General features: G+C 45.1%; 1 protein-coding gene across 1 annotated transcript; it reads right to left on the bottom strand.

Annotated features, from left to right (window-relative positions):
* Positions 1-14,961: 14,961 nt before the first annotated feature.
* On the bottom strand, positions 14,962-15,960 carry LOC144277929 (olfactory receptor 52K1-like). The gene has a single exon (XM_077838956.1). It carries the CDS (start codon positions 15,958-15,960, stop codon positions 14,962-14,964), a length of 999 nt encoding a protein of 332 aa, XP_077695082.1.
* Positions 15,961-17,983: the final 2,023 nt, after the last annotated feature.

The following is a 17,983-nucleotide window of genomic DNA, read 5'->3' as shown; positions in this document are numbered from 1 at the left end:
TGCTGGCCTGACCCACAGACTACAGCACTGTATTATGGAACACAAGGACCCTGAAAAGGATTTAGGGGTCATTGTGGACAATCAACTCAAACCAACTCATTGTGAGTGCCCAGTGCGATGCTCTAGCATTAAGGGACGATGGGGTCCTCAGATACATAAACCGGGGAGTGGTGAGTTGGAGCAGGGGAAGGATTTACCTCTGCACATGGGATTGGTGAAACAACTGCATCCAGTTCTTGGATCCACATTTGAAAAAATATGTTGAAAACTTCAAGAGGGGGCAGAAAAGAACCATAAAATAATTGGAGGATACAGAAAAAGCCAGACTACTAGACTTGAAGGTGTATATCTCTTTAATTTATCAAAAAGATGATCAAGTGGAGACTTTCATGGGGACAAAAACATAGGTAGTAATGGACTCTAATCTACCAGAGAAAGGCTGATCAAGACCGATGGGCTAGAAGCTGAAGCCAGGCAAATTCCAGCTCGAAATTAGGGCCAAATATTTAGCACTGCTGGCGATTAACCACTGGCACACGCTGAAAAGGGAAGTGTTGGATTCTCCAATTCCCCATGTTGGCAGATCCAGACTGATTGCTTTTCTGGAAGATCTCCTTCAATGGCTGTTTACACTTAAAATGCTACAGCAGTGCTGCCATAGTGCTTCAATATAGACACGACTTACACAGAGGGAAGGGGTTCTCCCCTGAGCGGAGGTAATCCCCGAGAGGTGGTAGCTAGGTGGATGGAAGAATTCATCTCAGGCTGTCTACACCAGAGCACAGATTATCCAGCTAGTTCTTGGAATGTATTGGAGGCATTTATTTATTCCAGAAGCTGGAGAAAGCTACGAGGAGAGAGGCTGTTCTAGACTTCATGTTGACAAACAAGGAAGAACTAGTTGAGAATTTGAAAGTGGAAGGCAGCTTGGGGGAAAGTGATCATGAAATGACAGAGTTCACATTTCTTAAGAATGGTAGGAGGAAAAACAGCAAAATAAAGACAATGGATTTGAAGAAGGCAGACTTTAGCAAACTCAGGGAGTTTGTAAAAAAAAATTTGATGGGAAGCAAGGCTAAGGGGAAAAAACAATAGACGACAGCTGGCAGTTTTTTAGAGACATTGTTAAGGGCACAAAAGCAAACTATCCCTCTGTGGAAGAAAGACAGGAAGTCTGTCAAGAGATGACAATGGCTTAACCAGGAGATCTTGAATGATCTAAAAAACAAAAAAAAAGATCTGCAAAAAGTGGAAACAAGGTCAAATTACAAAGGAGGAATATAAACAAATAACACATATGTAGGGGCAAAATTAGAAAGGCCAAGACACACAACAAGACCAAACTAGCTAGAGACATAAAGAGTAACAAGAAAACATTCTACAAATACATTAGAAGCAAGCAGGAGACTAAGGACAGAGTAGGTCTGTTACTAAATGAAGAGGGGAAAAAATAACACAAAATGTGGAAATGGCAGAGGTGCTTAATGACTTCTTCGTTTCGGTTTTCACCAAGAATGTTGGTGGTATTTGGACACCTAACACAAGAATGCCACTGAAAATGGGGTAGGTTCAAATACTAAAATAGGGAAAGAACAAGTTAAAAGTTACTTGGACAAGTTATATATCTTCAAGTCACCGGGTGTGATGAAAAGCATCCTAGAATACTCTGAAGGAACTGACTGAGGAGATATCTGAGCCATTAGCTATTATATTTGAAAATTCATGGAAGACATGGGAGATTCCGGAAGACTGGAAGTACAGGAGGCCAATGGAACAGACTCCTAGGGAAGTCATGGAAGCTCCTTCTGTGGAGGTTTTCCAAAGACGTGTGAATAGCCATCAGTCTTAGATGACTAAGCCAAAACAAATCCTGCATCTTGTCAGGGGGTTAAACTAGCTGTCCCTTGTGTTCCCTTTTAACTCGATGGCTGTATCATTCTGTGATGTAAAATCTTAGTGTACACGAGGCCTTAGCCACACAAGAGGTTCAATACAGAGGTAACTGAGTGAAATTTAATGGGCCGGTGTTTTACAAAAAGTCCGACTGGATGATCAAATGGTCCCTTCTGACCTTAAACACTATGCATCTATTGATAAAGAAAGTAGATGAGGCATTTATATTTAATGTGTCTCATAACATGAACAGAACATATAGTTAAATTGAAAGTCTGAACAGATAACACTGAGAAAAGGTAATTGCTAATATAATTCACATTTGGCCTGTAGAACTTCTTGCTACCAACATTATTGAAGCAAAAAGCATCAAAGAATGTTATTCACAAATGGATTGGGCATAGTAGATGGTACTGGTGGCATCAAATGTAGTCAAGGCTGTCTGACACCTTCCATTAGAAGACCTCTTTTTCAGTTGCTTATAAGTTTGCCAAATTTTTGATGTTTGGATTTAAATTTCCCTTTCTGGGTGTCTGCTTTGACCTGAATTGTTTTTTTTTTTTTTTGAAAGTTTCAGGCATAACAGTTCAAACAACTTCTCGAATGAAGCTCGGAGAAAGTATGTGTTACCCATGTTGAAAAAATTCTCATTATTGTTCTCTTGAGCAACCGTAGAATCTCCAAGCTTTCCAGCAGCTAAAGGTCAGGTAACAGCCCCTATCCCCCTGCCCCATTAACAGACAGAGCACTGAAATGCAAGAAGAGGGAGTGACCGTGTCTGTGCATTAACATACAGTTGGCTACTGACGTTTTACTCAGTTCTTGCTCCAAGAGGAGTTTTGCCTCACCGGGTCCTGAGCACAGCACGGGTCGTGGTCTCAGAATTTGGCCTTGTATTGCACATCTAATAACATCTTCCATCCTGAAGGATTCACTGTGTCACTGAAATGCGCCACCTTGGGGCTGGAGACCATTAGGCGGGATGAGCAGGGATACACAGAAATAAGTGAGATTTTGGCTAGTGAATCTTTAGCAAACTCATCACTTATGGTAAGGGCTCTGGGATGTGTCATTGTAGTGCAGAGTGGAAGGGACCACAGACCTATTCTCTATCCCTCCACACCCACATTGCACAGGGTTTGTCAATCAGGTGAGCTTCTCAGCAAGAGATGGGTACCTGTGAATTCTGAGATGGAAGTGTCCTCCCTAGGAATCCCCCTCAGGTATCCGTGACCAACAGCTCTCTCAACCCAGCATCTTCAGCAACATCCCACGCCGAGAGCTGACACGGGGTGTGCACAGTTTATAATGTAGCTCTGTGTAATCCCAATGGGGTTCGCTCAGCCTGTAAGGGAGAAGGGAGCATCTGAACGTAAACAGCCTGGAGACAAGCATGTCTCCGCTTCTGTGGTAATTATCCAGCTTTAGAAGTAAACACCAATTAAGGAACCTTCCCAAAGGGAGATGAGAAAACCTGGGCTCTGGGCTGAGTCAGAGAGGAATTGGATGATTTGTATATTTGTATATATTTATAAAATATAGTTGATTAGAAAGAAAATAAGGGATAATACCTAGATGTCCATAGGCTCTGGTACCCCATAAATGCCCAGGATGGATGGGTAGATAGTAGACAGACAGATATGGAGAAGGATGACTGAGGGGAGACATGAGCATTTTTTGCAGACATATGGGGCTGTCACTATGGGATCAGAGATCAATAAATTTCCTGTCTATCATCACAATATGCAGCACCCTTCATTGAAGGATCTTCAAAACAGCTACCAAAGGAAAGTCATTATGAAAATATCCCCAGTATACGCATAGGTAAACTGAGGCACAGGGACACAGAATGAGAGACATGATTGCAGACAGGACCCAGAAAACCTGACTTCCCAGCTGTAACCACACTGTCTCTCCGTCACACCAAGAGGGAAATGGACTCCCACTCTTTCAGGGATTGTTCGTTGGGTGGGATGCAGAGGAAAGGCTGGAAGAGGGAGCCTGAGCCATTGCCATCCTCTCAAGGTGAATCCGAGGTTTTCAGAACTAGCTGGATTTTGTGAGATCCCTGCTTCTGTGAGGTGGGAACTCCGGGACTCCACTTCCGCTCCCACTGAGAAACCTGCCAACGCATCACGGTCACTGTGGTTGCTTCAGGAGAACAGACTTAGGCTATGTCCACACTTGCAGATGTAACAATCTGGGAGTTAACCCTCCCTCAGAGAGCGCTTCAGGGATCGCTCTGCTGTGTGTTCACACTGTCAGCTGCCAGCGCAATGGCACGGCCGGACCTCCGGCACTTGCAGCGGCATTCGGAGTGGTACACTCTGGGCAGCTCCCGCAGAGCACCCCTTCCCCTTCAGCCGCCAAGCTTTGTGGGAAGGGTGCAGGGGGTCACGGGGCAAACTGGCTCCTGTCCCAGTGCCCCATCGTGCATCGGTTCGCACCCCAGCCGTCCTTTCCCTTCCATCCGCATTTGGCGCCATCTTTCAACAGTTTTTGTACTGCACGGTCTGTCCTCCTTTTCGGTCTGCGGGAACGGATCCCGAACTCTTGATAAATATGCTGATGTCTCTCACTAGCACATCACGAATGGCAGCTCAGCTGCTCCTTAACCGGCAAAGTGAGAGTGAGGAGTCCGACGAAGCTGTTGACATGCCTAGTAGAGACAACACGAGATTGCTTGTGGCACTCACGGACTTGCTGACCACAGTAGAAAGCTATCTGGGGGCTTGGGAAACAAGCATTGAGTGGTGGGATGATATCATCATGCAAGTCTGGGATGATGAGCAATGGCTGCAGAACTTTTGTATGAGAAAAGGCACTTGCATGGGACTGTGTGATGAACTCACCCCCACCCTGTGGCTCAAGAACGTGAGAAGGAGAGCTGCCAGGATGATGGAGAAGCACATAGAGATCGCACTGGCTATTCCTGCTGGCTATTCCAGACAGCTACCTATTGTTGGCTAAGCAATTTGGAGTGGGCAAGTCAATCGTTGGACTCGTGTTGATGCAAGCTTTCAGGGCCATTAATCACATCCTTCTCAGAAAAAAAAAAAAAAAACATGACACTCGGCAACATGTGTGACACTCTGGATGGCTTTGCCCAAATTGGTTCCCTAACTGCGGAGAGGGGATAGATGGCACGCATATTCCAATTCTGACACCAGACCACCGAGTCTCCGAGTCCATTTATAGGAAGGGGTATTTCTTGATGGTTCTCCAAGAGCTTGTGGATCACAATGGGTGTTTCACGGACATTAACGCAGGCTGGTCCAGAAAGGTGCACGAAGGATGAATCTTTCGGAACACAGGCCTGTTCAGGAAGCTGCAAGCCGAGACCTTTTTCCCCGGACAAGAAGATCACAGTAAGGAAAGCTGAAATGCCCACTGTGATCCTGATAGACCCCGTCTACCCCTGGATGCCGTGGGTCATGAAGCCATACATGGGAAGCCTTGACAGTAGAAAGGAGCAGCCAAACAACAGGTTGAGCCGGTGCAGAATGACTGTTGAGTGTGCTTTTGGCTATTTTAAAAGCCTGCTGGTGAAGTCTGTATGGGAAGCTGCATAATATTTGTGAAGGGAAGGGTGAAAGCTTCACTCAGGCATAGACCACTGAGGCTCAGCACCTGGAGGCTGAATTTGAACAGCCAAAGACCAGGGCTATTAGAGGGGCCCAGATCAGGGCCGTGAGGATCAGAGATACCTTGAGGCAGCAATTTGTTGCTGAAAGCAAGTAATGTTTGGTGCCATGCACGTGAGTGCAGTGGTCCCAGTGCTATTAGGCGTCTGTGATTGCTCCATAGGATGCACTGTCGAGCCATGCCTGCTGCTTTTCTGGGCTATGCTTGCTTTCACTTAATGCAATAAAGAATGCTTTCAAACCAAAACAATGCATTTATTAATATTAAAAAAAAGTAGTGAGACAGACATGGGATGACATATCTGCGAAGTGGGGGGGAAGAGTGGAGGGATGTGGTGGTGGGGGGGTCTGGAATCATTACATATTTGTGTATATACAGGTGTCATATGCAGCCTTGCTGTCTGGAGTGCCGTGCAACACTTCATCCGAGCTGAACTGCCTGTGGGTGGAGGTTGAATGAAGTGGGTAATGGTTGGAGTCTGCAGGGTTCGACAGTGAAGGTGGAGATGTTGGAGGCAGCTGGTGGTGATATGAACCAGGATAGTGGCCAAACTCTGTTGGAGGTGACATAGGGGCACAGGGGAAAGAATTTTGGGACAAGAACTGCAGGGGCAGGGGGGCAGGGGCGGAGCTGCTCCGAATAAAGTGTTAGGCGCGCCTGAATCGAGTCTGCTTGGTGTTCCCTAATGTTTAGCATTTGCTCCACAGGTTCTTGCCAGCCATCTGTGCTCTCTTGTGCTCTCAGCCTCCTTTCGCTCTCCCCTCACTCATGCTTTTTTTTTTGCTATTCAGCAAGCGACTGCCACATAACTTCCTGCAGAAGGTCCTGGTTGCTTTTCTGAGGCCACTTCCATTAAGCCAGCAAAAATGAGGAGGACTGTGATCCTGAGGTTGTATGTGTGAAGCCAAAACACTTTACAGATATACCATTGTTAACATTAGACAGAGTAATGATACAGCTTATCGCAAAGACAAGCACAATTCACAAACACAAACTGCCTATCCCAAAGGTGAGACCCACTAAAATACTGGACTTTTAGTCTGTTCACGGCTCATGGAGGCATAGAGACTCAAACCAATGGGATAAACTCAAACCCTGCAAAAATGGCCAGATCCCTCAAATTGACCTGGTGTTACCAGAGACAGGGGAATAGGAAATGTGGGTAATGAGCCACCACTCTTAAGAAGGTCCCAGATAACTATGAGGGGTGTAATGTTAAACTTGAGATGAATCCATTATTGCTTCTAAGTTGTGTTTTAATGAATATCATGTTTAGTATAAAGAAGTGGACATGGGATGTTAAATGTTCTATTAATTTTTAATGTTTTTGTATATAATATAATGCTGGTAAATCTTTATTATCCACAGTTGTCCCTATTCTTTACTGAACCTCAACAGACTAGAAACACAAATAAGGTGCTTTGCATGTTCTGATCTTTTTTCTTGTTATCAGCAGGTTTAAAACAAATAAAAGGAAGTATATCTTCAAACAACACAGTCAACTGTGGAACTCCTTGCCAGAGGATGTTTTGAAGGCCAGTCCTATAACGGGTTCAAAAAAGAATTAGATTTCTCGAGGTGAGACAGACCTCTGGGTAAATGGAGTGAGAGCAAGGACTCATATCCTTTTGCTAGCCAAATTCACCAGGGTGGTGCATAAGCCATGAAAATTCCAAAAAAAGTGGGACAGTTGACCTACTTACATCTGTTAGGAACACGTAACACTTTTGTTGTTTTTTTCCACACAATGGACTGACAAAAGTTTTGACAAAAGTGGTAGTGTAGACAAAGCCTGAGTTGCATGTTCGTAAAGATGACCACTGCCTCAAGTCCCGCAATGTTGAAGATTTCAGTTTCTGCTGGTCTTCTTTCTCACCAAGTCCAGCTGCTTTAAATTTATCTCAAAATTCTGCCTGAATCCCTTTCTCGGAGACCAATGCACCACCTGAGAGTTTCAACTCCTTGGGGTTTTCCAGTTGTTCCATCTCTCTGATGACTTCTTTGTTCCTTCACCACAGCCCTGTTACCTCTGCCCTCTCCTCTGGTCTTCTCTCTCATACTATGGGTTGGGAATTCATCAGAAGGAGGTTTCAGAGTAGCAGCCATGTTAGTCTGTACTCCTGTGCAAAAAGAACAAGTGTACTTGTGGCACCTTGGGGACTAAAATTTATTATAGCATAAGCTTTCGTGGACTACAGCCCACTTCATAGGATGCATAGAATGGAACAAATAGTAAGAAGTATATGTATATATAGATATATATACACACACACAAACACACACACAGTGGAAGTTGCCATACGAACTGTAAAAGGCTAATTAATTAAGATGAGCTATTATTAGCAGGAGAAAAAAAACCTTTAGTGATAATCAAAATGTCCCATTTAGACAGTTGACAAGAAGGTGTGAGGATACTTAACATGGGGAAATAGATCAACATCCCATGATCGAAGAATTCAAAGCCCTATCTCCAACACCACCTGCGTAACCATGCATTTACATCCACAATTCAATGCTCCCTACAAGTGAGTATTTCTTCTATGATCCGTTGTGAGAGCTAAGTGTCCTTGATGGTCCAACAGCACATAGCTATGTGGCCCTATCTACCAGAGGGGTGTTACCCAGGAACACAACACATGGGTTTAATAAAAGTCTGTGGACAATATTCAATATTACACTCAGAAAGATTATATATAAATTAGGACAGAAAATATATTGCTTCTATATAAATCCATGCTATGCCCACATCTTGAATATTGAATGTAGATGTGGTTGTCCCATCTCAAAAAAAGAGATATTGGAATTGGAGAAGCTTCAGAAAAGGGCAACAGAAATGATTAGGGATATGGAACGGCTTCCGTATGAGGAGAGATTAATAAGACTGGGACTTCTCAGCTTGGAAAAGAGACAGCTAAGGGGAGATATGATTGAGGTATATTAAATCATGACTGGCATTGACAAAGATGACTGAGCTCCCTGATGAGCTGGCTGGTGACAGGGTGCTGGACCATCTTCCCTGAATCACTTACTGGAGAGTCAGAAAGACTTTAAACTCTTCCCTGAACTCACTGTGTTGTGTCAGCATGACAAGCTGGGGAATTGGTCTACGTACAATATAATGGGCTGTTACCTTTCTAATTGCTGCTAACTGGACCCCTGAAAACCCACCCCTTGCCTCACTTCAGTGTCTCTGAGCCTAATAAGAGAGGTGACACTCCATCGGCGCTGTACGTAATAAACTCCTATGCTTGACCTCTACACGGTGTGGATTTATGTCCTTCAGTTACTATCTTTATAGAGAGAGGGACCCTGTCAGGATTCCTGGGTTCTATCTCAGCTCTGGAAGGGGAGTGTGTTCCAGAGGGAAGCAGATAAACCTTGGGATTACATAAGAACATTGGAATGCCCATATTGGATAAGGCCAATGGTCCAACTAGCCCAGTATTCTGTTTGTCGAGAATGGCCAATACCATGTGCCTCAGAGGAAGAGAGCAGAACATGGAAATCATCAAGTGATTCATGTTGTCTACACCCAGAATCTGGCAAACAAATGCTAGGGCCACCATCCCTGCCCATCCTGGCTAATTGCCATTGATTGACCAATGCTCCATAAATGTATCTATCTCTTATTGGAGCCTTGATACAGTTCATAGATACTAAGGTCAGAAGGGGCCATTATGATTGTCTAGTCCGACCTCCTGCACAACGCAGGCCACAGAATCTCACCCACCCACTCCTTCTCCTCTTACCTATGTCTGAGCTATTGAAGTCCTCAAATCATGGTTTAAAGACTTCCAGGAGCAGAGAATCCTCCAGCAAGTGACCCGTGCCCCATGCTACAGAGGAAGGCGAAAAACCTCCAGGGCCTCTTCCAATCTGCCCTGGAGGAAAATTCCTTCCTGACCCCAAATATGGATACCAGCTAAACCCTGAGCATATGGGCAAGATTCACCAGCCAGATACTACAGAAAATTCTTTCCTGGGTATCTCAGATCCCACCCCATCTAACATCCCATCACAGGCCATTGGGCCTATTTACCATGAATATTTAAAGATCAATTAATTACCAAAATCATGTTATCCCATCATACCATCTCCTCCATAAACTTATTGAGTTTAATCTTGAAGCCAGATAGATCTTTTGCCCCCACTGTTTCCCTTGGAAGGCTGTTCCAAAACTTCACTCCTCTGATGGTTAGAAACCTTCATCTAATTTCAAGTCTAAACTTCCTGGTGGCCAGTTTATATCCATTTGTTCTTGTGTCCACATTGGTACTGAGCTTAAATAATTCCTCTCCCTCTCCAGTATTTATCCCTCTAATATATTTATAGAGAGCAACCATATTGCCCCTCAACCTTCTTTTAGTTAGGCTAAACAAGGCAAGCTCCTTGAGTCTCCTTTCATAAGACAAGTTTTCCATTCCTCAGATCATCCTAGTAGCCCTTCTCTGTACCTGTTCCAGTTTGAATTCATCCTTCTTAAACATGGGAGACCAGAACTGCACACAGTATTCCAGGTGAGGTCTCACCAGTGCCTTGTATAACTGTACTACACAGTCTTGGCCTTCACAACATCCTCTGGCCCAGACTTGCACAGGTTGACTGAAGAAATATTTTTTTTTGTTTCAAAACTGCTGCCTATTAATTTCATTGGGTGACCCCCAGTTCTTCTGTTATGTGAAGGATTAAACAACATTTCCTTATTCATTTTTTTTCTACACCATGCATGGTTTTACAGACCCCTTATCCAACCTTCGTCATCACTTTTCAAAGCTGAAAAGTCAGAGTTTTTAATCTCTCCTCATATGGAAGGTGTTCCATACCCCTAAATATTTGTTGCCTTTCTATGTGTCTTTTCCAATTCCAATCTATCTTTTTTGAGATGAGGCAACCCAATCTGCACACAGTAATCAATACATGGATGTACCAGGGGTTTATATAGAGGCATATGATATTTTTTGTTTTATTACCTATCCTTTCTTAAGGATTCCAAACACTGTTAGATTTTTTGCTTGCCATTGCACATTGATGAGATATTTAACCCTATTCACGCACGTGTGATTGTATGAACTGTCTGTATCTTTTGTTTTCTCCTGTACTCTTTATTCATATACCTTGTGCTCAGAGGCAGGAGTTTGGAGAGGAGGCCTCTGTCTATAAACGAGCTGGTCTTTAAAGACTATCAACCCTAACAAGATCTCAGGCGGACAGAAGAAGGGAGTAACTGCATTCTAGATGAAACCAGTTTCTTCCAGGTTCTCTGCTGAGGGTTGGGCATAGAAGTAATGGAACGTCCCCAGAAGAGGGATCAGGGAGAGGAAGTGTTGTTCAGCCATTCAAAACCAGAGAGACTGGATGAGTCAGGAGAAGCTCGGGCAGGAGAGAGGCACAAGGGTGGCAAAGGGGACTCTTCGGTGGCAGGGCTGTGGCTGCAGCAGAGAGACAGATTCCAGATGCAGGAGAAGCCAGGAGTTGCAGGAGGGACAAAGTATGCTCCAGGACGTGTGTACAAATTAATGGTTATTGGGAAACAATCCCAACTATGCATATAAAATGATGGGGTCTAAATTAGCTGTTGCCACTCAAGAAAGGCAGCTTGGCGTCATTATGGATAGTTCTCTGAAAACATCTATTCAATGTGCACCAGGGAATCAGAAAGGGAAAGATAATAAAACTGAAAATATCATAGTGCCTCTCTATATATCCTTGGTATGCCCGCACCTAAACTGCTGCATGCAGATCTGGTCATCCCATCACAAAGAGATATATAGGAATTGAAAGAGTTATGGAAAAGGGGAACAAGAATGATTATGGGTATGGAAGAGCTTCCACATGAGGAGAGATTAATTAGAAGATGTATTTCCAACTTGGGAAAGACGACTAAGGAAGGGGATATGTTGAAGTTGTGGAGGAGTTGGAATAGGGTCTGCAACCTTGCACATTCTAGATAGGTGTATACCAGTGCCTGCCTCATGCTGCAAAATGGGCAGGCATCTGGAATGGGGGTGAACTGTGCCATGTACATCCCTGTGCTTATGGTCCATGAAGGAGCCACTAACCGATATTCCTGGTGGGCATGGGACAATGGTGGAGTACTTTCTGGCCCACCAGGGTTTCTCACCCATCAAAGGTGGTACTATGTCCCACCACTTGGTATCAGGACATCTGAGGAAGTGAAGTGTGTGGAGCATGAGCATGTAAAGTTCTTCCCTTGGAAGAATTCAGAAATGAACCGGCTCCAAGACGTGCAGCCCGCTTGGGTCATGAAAGTGAGGGGGTCGGAGGGGGGGGGACTCATGGAACAGGAGCCCAATAAAGAATTCCAGATGTCCTGGGGTGAGGGGTCAAGGGGGAGCACCCTCTTGTAGCACCCATTCAAGGAAAATCCGAGCAGTAGGCAATAAGATGGCCCCCACCTTCTGGAGTATGTGCAGGGGAATCTGAAGGGAGAAGAGCCCCAGGTGAGCTTTGAGATGAAAGATGTCATCATGGTCACCAAAATGGTGGGCCGAGAACTGGGACAGCCAAATGCCCGGGCAAGATCGAAACAAAATACATACATGCAGTCCAACCAGAAGTGGTGCAACTGATAGACCTCCACCTGGATATAAGTAAAGGAGGAATTGTCATCCAAGTGTTGCTTGTGCTAGACACCCACCAGGGAGTGATGGCTGACCATCTCTCTGAGGATGTCTGCAGCAGCCTGGCTGCTCTCGATCCCTGAGCAGTTCTGTTTCTCAAAGATGGTATTAAAATACCCACCCAGGACCAGGCACTAGTGAGGATCCAAGGTGCTGAGGACGGCAGACTCCTGTTGATAGAAACACAGCCACTCCGGGTCTGCATTTGGGGTGAACAAATTCAATGTCAGCCCCTCCACACGGGCCTGGAGGTGCAGCAGAGACCTGGGATGACCTCAGCAACTCCCAGCATCTCAGGCTGTAGGTCAGAGGAGAACAGGGTGGCCACCCCAGCCGGATGAGCGCTGAGGTGTCTGAAATAAACCCTGCCCCCTCACTCCAGCTGCCAACTAGTCTCAGTGGCTGGATCCATGTGGGTTTACTTCAGGCAAACCCTAAACTACCTTATGTCACAAAGGAAGGAGAGCACCTGGCAACTGTGGTGACCAAGCATAAAGCCTCTGGTGTTCAATGTTGAAAAGGTGGTTGGTTTCATTCTGAAGGCTGAGGAGTATCCCCAGTCAACCTTACAACAAATGCTGATGAACCTGAAAGGCTTGTGTAACGGTTCCTCCCCCACCCTGAACTCTAGGGTACAGATGTGGGGACCTGCATGAAAACCTCCTAAGTTTACTTTTACCAGCTTAGGTTAAAACTTCCCCAAGGTACAAATTATTTTACCCTTTGCCCTTGGAATTTCCATTGCCACCACCAAACTTTATCTGGGTTCCTGAAAAAACGTAGTTTGGACACATCTTTCCCCCCCAAATCCTCCCAACCCTTGCACCCCACTTTCTGGGGAAGGTTTGGTAAAAATCCTCACCAATTTGTATAGGTGACCACAGACCCAAACCCTTGGATCTGAGAACAATGAAAAAGCATTCAGTTTTCTTACAAGACTTTTAATAGAAGTAAAAAGGAATCACCTCTGTAAAATCAGGATGGTAGATACCTTACAGGGTAATTAGATTTAAAACACAGAGAATCCCTCTAGGCAAAACCTTAAATTACAAAAAAGACACACAGACAGGAATATTCATTCTATTCAGCACAGCTATTTTCTCAGCCATTTAAAGAAATCATAATCTAACACATACCTAGCTAGATTACTTACTAAGTTCTAAGACTCCATTCCTGTTCTGTCCCTGGCAAAAGCAGCATACAGACAGCTCCAGAACCTTTGTTTCTCTCCCTCCTCCCAGCTTTTGAGAGTATCTTGTCTCCTCATTGGTCATTTTGTTCAGGTGCCAGTGAGGTTACCTTTAGCTTCTTAACCTTTTACGGGTGAGAGGATTTTTCCTCTGGCCAGGAGGGATTTTAAAGGGGTTTACCCTTCCCTTTATATTTATGACAGCTTGTCACAGAAGTTGTGGGCCCACAAGTAGACCAGGATGTCCTGCCTCCCTGTTCCCTTCCACTCCTCCAAAACAGCCCTCATTGCTAAGAAGGCTAAATGGAAGTCTCCCCAACCCTGGACAGGGAGCTTCACCTTACCCTTGAAATGGCAGCTGTCCACCAGAAAATGGTCAAGCTCATCCAGCAGCACAGTGGGAGACAGGGTAGAGTAATTCTCTCCTCTGGCTGGGTTTCTGTTATGACCCTATGGCCCCTGGAGATGGGCAAAGAGGGAGAAGACCACTGGTGCGGGGACTGTACCGGTGGCACTGAGCAGCCTGTCTATCTCCGGAAAGGGTAAGGGAGGTGGAGGGAAGAGAGCAATCACTAAAGCATCAGGGAGGGGAAACAACAACAAAAAAACCCACACGTCCTGAAGTTCGTTCAAGGACAGCAGAAATGAGACAACCCCTGGGCGGCAGGGGTATGGAATAGGGAGATGACAAATGAGTAGGACATTGTCTCTGCTCCCCAGCAGCTCCTGTCTCTGCTCTGGGCCTGCAACTAGGACTTGGGACACCCTGAGATGAGGGCTTCTTCTCCTCCTCCAGCTGGAGTGGCCTGGACACTTACCCTCCCCCAGCAGCTCCCACTGGGGCTGGAGGCTTGAACTCCTGCCAGCTGAAGCTGAGGCTGGCTGGCTTGGGGCTTCTGCCAAGCTGCTACATATCAATCACACGAGGATTGCCATGTTCTGTTCATTCCCTCTGAAGCACCTGGCACTGGGCACTGTCAGAAACCAGGCTACTGGGCTTCATGGACCATTTGTTTTACCCAGTGTGGCCATTCTGATCTTATGTAGACCCCAGATGTATCTGCCTCCTGCTGTAACACACTATACCACATTCCCCCTCCCCCCCCAGAGCTGAGATTCAGAGACCCCATCAGGACTCCTGGGATCTCTCTCCATAGAGTTTGTAACAAAGTAAGAATAACATTAAAATGTTAACACTAACCAGTGTCCCTTAAGGGACTGGCCATAAGATGAGAGAACAGACTGATTTTAGAGATGAGTGGGTCACAGGTGAGAAGGGGAGGGAAAGACAGGAGCAAGTGATGGGGCAGGGCCTTGGGGAGAAGATACACAGCAGTGTCAAGGCTTGACAGAAGAGTTGGGGCATGATTGCAATTTCAGGGATCCAGCTACCAGCAATTAGAAAGGTGGCAACCCAGTGTAGTACACATGACTGACTCCCCAGTTTATCATATTGATACAGCACACTGAGGACAGGAAAGGGTTTAAAGTTTGTCTGTCCAGTAAGTAATTCAGGGAAGAGGCCCCAGCACCATGCACCAACCAGCTCTGCACAGAGCTCAATATGAGAGCCAGAGCACAAGGAGAAAATATTTAGGTCTCTCTACGTGTAAATAGCTGGAGCAGCCTTCCCCGGATCTGTTTGGTCCTCAATCCGTAAATGATGGGGTGTAGCATGGGGGGCACCAGCAGGTACACACTGGTAATGAGAATGAGGGAATGCAGTGTAACATTGTGGACAAACCGGTGCGTGAGAGAGGAGAAGAAATCTGGGATGTACAAAGCTAAGATGGCACAAAGATGAGAGATGCAGGTCCCAAAAGTTTTGAGCCGGGCATCCTTTGTGGGGAGGCGGAAGATGGCCCGGAGGATCTGAGTATAGGACACGGCGATAAAAAATACATCCATTCCGATGACAGAGAAAAGATCAAACAGACCATAGTAACTACTGATGTGGATGTCAGCACAGGCCAGCTTCACCACGGCTATATGCACACAATAGGAGTGGGGGATGATGTTGGTCCTGCAATATGGCCATTGCCTTGCAAGGAAGGGATAGGGTAATGCGAGTATGCCATTGCGCAGCACCACGGCCAGGCCTATCTTGGCCACAACAGAGTTTGTCAGGGTTGTGGAATATCTCAGAGGATGGCAAATGGCCACGTAGCGATCAAAAGCCATGGCCACAAGGATTCCAGATTCCATCTCTGAGAAGGAGTGAATGAAGTACATCTGGGTGAGGCAGGCACTGAAATTGATCTCCCTGGAATTGAACCAGAAGATGCTCAGCATTTTGGGCAGGGTGGATGCAGACATGACCAGGTCAGTGACGGCCAGCATGCAGAGGAAATAATACATGGGCCCATGGAGGCTCTGCTCTGTCTTCACAATGAAGAGGATAGTGAAGTTCCCCAACACAGCTGTGGTGTACATAGCACAGAAGGGGATAGAGATCCAGACATAGGCTGCCTCCAGGCCAGGAATGCCCAGCAGGATGAAGGTGGAGGGGTTGGTGAAGTCAGTTGTGTTGGAATCTGACATGGAGTAGGGGAGAAGGTGTCCAACTCTGTGGCATAAGGGTGTCTCCTGCATGCACTGTATGTTCCCCTGACTTTCTGTGGGTTCCTAGGGTCTCGGATGAGGGTCGCAGTAGAAATGCCTGAATGGAGAGACAACGTCAATATGAGACATTACATGCACAAGTGGAGGCTGTTCTCATGGGAGAAGGAGACTGATCACTCTTCACACACTGAAAACTTACATTTTCATTATTCAGAGATAATAACTATGAATAGTGAGCATACTAAATCCAATTCCATATTTTGTGGTGCTCCCTGAATTAATAATTCCTACACTTTGTGTTGGGGGAACCTTAGAAGGCACCAGCAGGAGACAAGTCTGGATACTGGTTATCCATCATTGGTCCTTAATGGAAAGAGAGACAGGATAGGGACTCCATACTGTAGGGAGTTCTCCATTCATCCAGTTGCTCAAAATCTGAGAGTGAAAAAAACACCAAACCTTTGCCAAGACATGTGCTGGGAGAAACATCCCAATTAGAACATGCCTCGGGGAAAAGACCTGAGTGACATAGATAGCAGCTCAAGAGAAGCACCTGCTCATTCACAGCAGTGGTCAAAACAAAAGCAATGTTCCGATCACTAAGATATGGGATGTCTGGATATGTGTTCAGTTTTAGTCACCCAGTCTCTATTATGGATATAGCATAACTAAAAGGGATTTTCCAGAAAGGCTCTGAGAATGGTGGAGGCTGCCATATACAAACACATAGAAATGTCTGGGACTCTCTAGTTTACACAAGAGAGGAAAGGGAAGGCTGAAAGGACTAGGTTTGTTTAGTCTGAAAAAGAGAAGACTGAGCAGGGACATGATAACAGTTTTGAAATACCTAAAAGGTTGTTGCAAGGAGGGAGAAAAATTGTTCTCCTTAACCTCTGATGATAGGTCAAGAAGCAATGGACTTAAATTGCAGCAAGGGCGGTTTAGGCTGAACATTAGGAAAAACTTCCTAACTGTCAGGGTGGTTAGGCAATGGAATAAATTGCCTAGAGAGTTTGTGGAATCTCCATCACTGGAGAATTTTAAGAGCAGGTTAGACAAACACCTGTCAGGGATGTTATAGATGTTGCTGGTCCTGCCAGTTGTATGATTCTATAATACAACTACATTGTTCTGGGGAGTGGATTTTTTTGTTTTTTAAAAATAGGCAAATACAATTTTGGTTATATTAGCAGAAGTATAACATGCAAATCATGGGACGCAATAGTATTCCTCTACTCGGTATGGGTTAGGTCTCAACTGGAATAATGAAAAGGAGTACTTGTGGCACCTTAGAGACTAACCAATTTATTTGAGCATGAGCTTTCATGAGCTACAGCTCACTTCATCGGATGCTGTAGCTCATGAAAGCTCATGCTCAAATAAATTGGTTCATCTCTAAGGTGCCACAAGTACTCCTTTTCTTTTTGCGAATACAGACTAACACGGCTGTTACTCTGAAAACTGGAATAATGTGTCCAATTTGTCTCAACAATATAGTGAAAGGATGTAGAGAACCTGGAAAGGATCCATAGGCAAGTAACAAATTGTATGCAAGGGATGGAATGCAAACTGTATGAGCAAGCCAAAGGCACCAGTATATTTATTTGGAAACAGTAGATTAATGGGGGACATGATAGTGGTCTTCAAATACTTGAAAGGCTGCCATAAAAAGGTGGAGAAAAGTTATTCTGTCTTACCACAGAAGAGCAGGACAAGAGGCAATGGGTTCAAATTTCAGCATAGCAGATTTAAATTAAATTTCAGGGAAACCTTCCTAACTGTAAGTACAAGAGGCCAATGGAACAGACTCCCAGGGAAGTCATGGAAGCTCCTTCTGTGGAGGTTTTCTAAAGACTTGTGAATAGCCATCAGTCTTAGATGACTAATACAAACCAAATCCTGCATCTTGTCAGGGGGTTAGACTAGCTGTACTTTGTGTTCCCTTATAAATCTATGGCTCTATCATTTTATCATGTAAAATCATAGAAGATTAGGGTTGGAAGGGACCTCAGGAGGTCATCTAGTCCAACCCCCTGCTCAAAGCAGGGCCAAT

Source organism: Eretmochelys imbricata, chromosome 1, assembly GCF_965152235.1.
Source record: "Eretmochelys imbricata isolate rEreImb1 chromosome 1, rEreImb1.hap1, whole genome shotgun sequence".
In the NCBI taxonomy this organism is placed as follows: Eukaryota; Metazoa; Chordata; order Testudines; family Cheloniidae; genus Eretmochelys; species Eretmochelys imbricata.
This window is presented reverse-complemented; position numbering and strand designations above follow the sequence as displayed.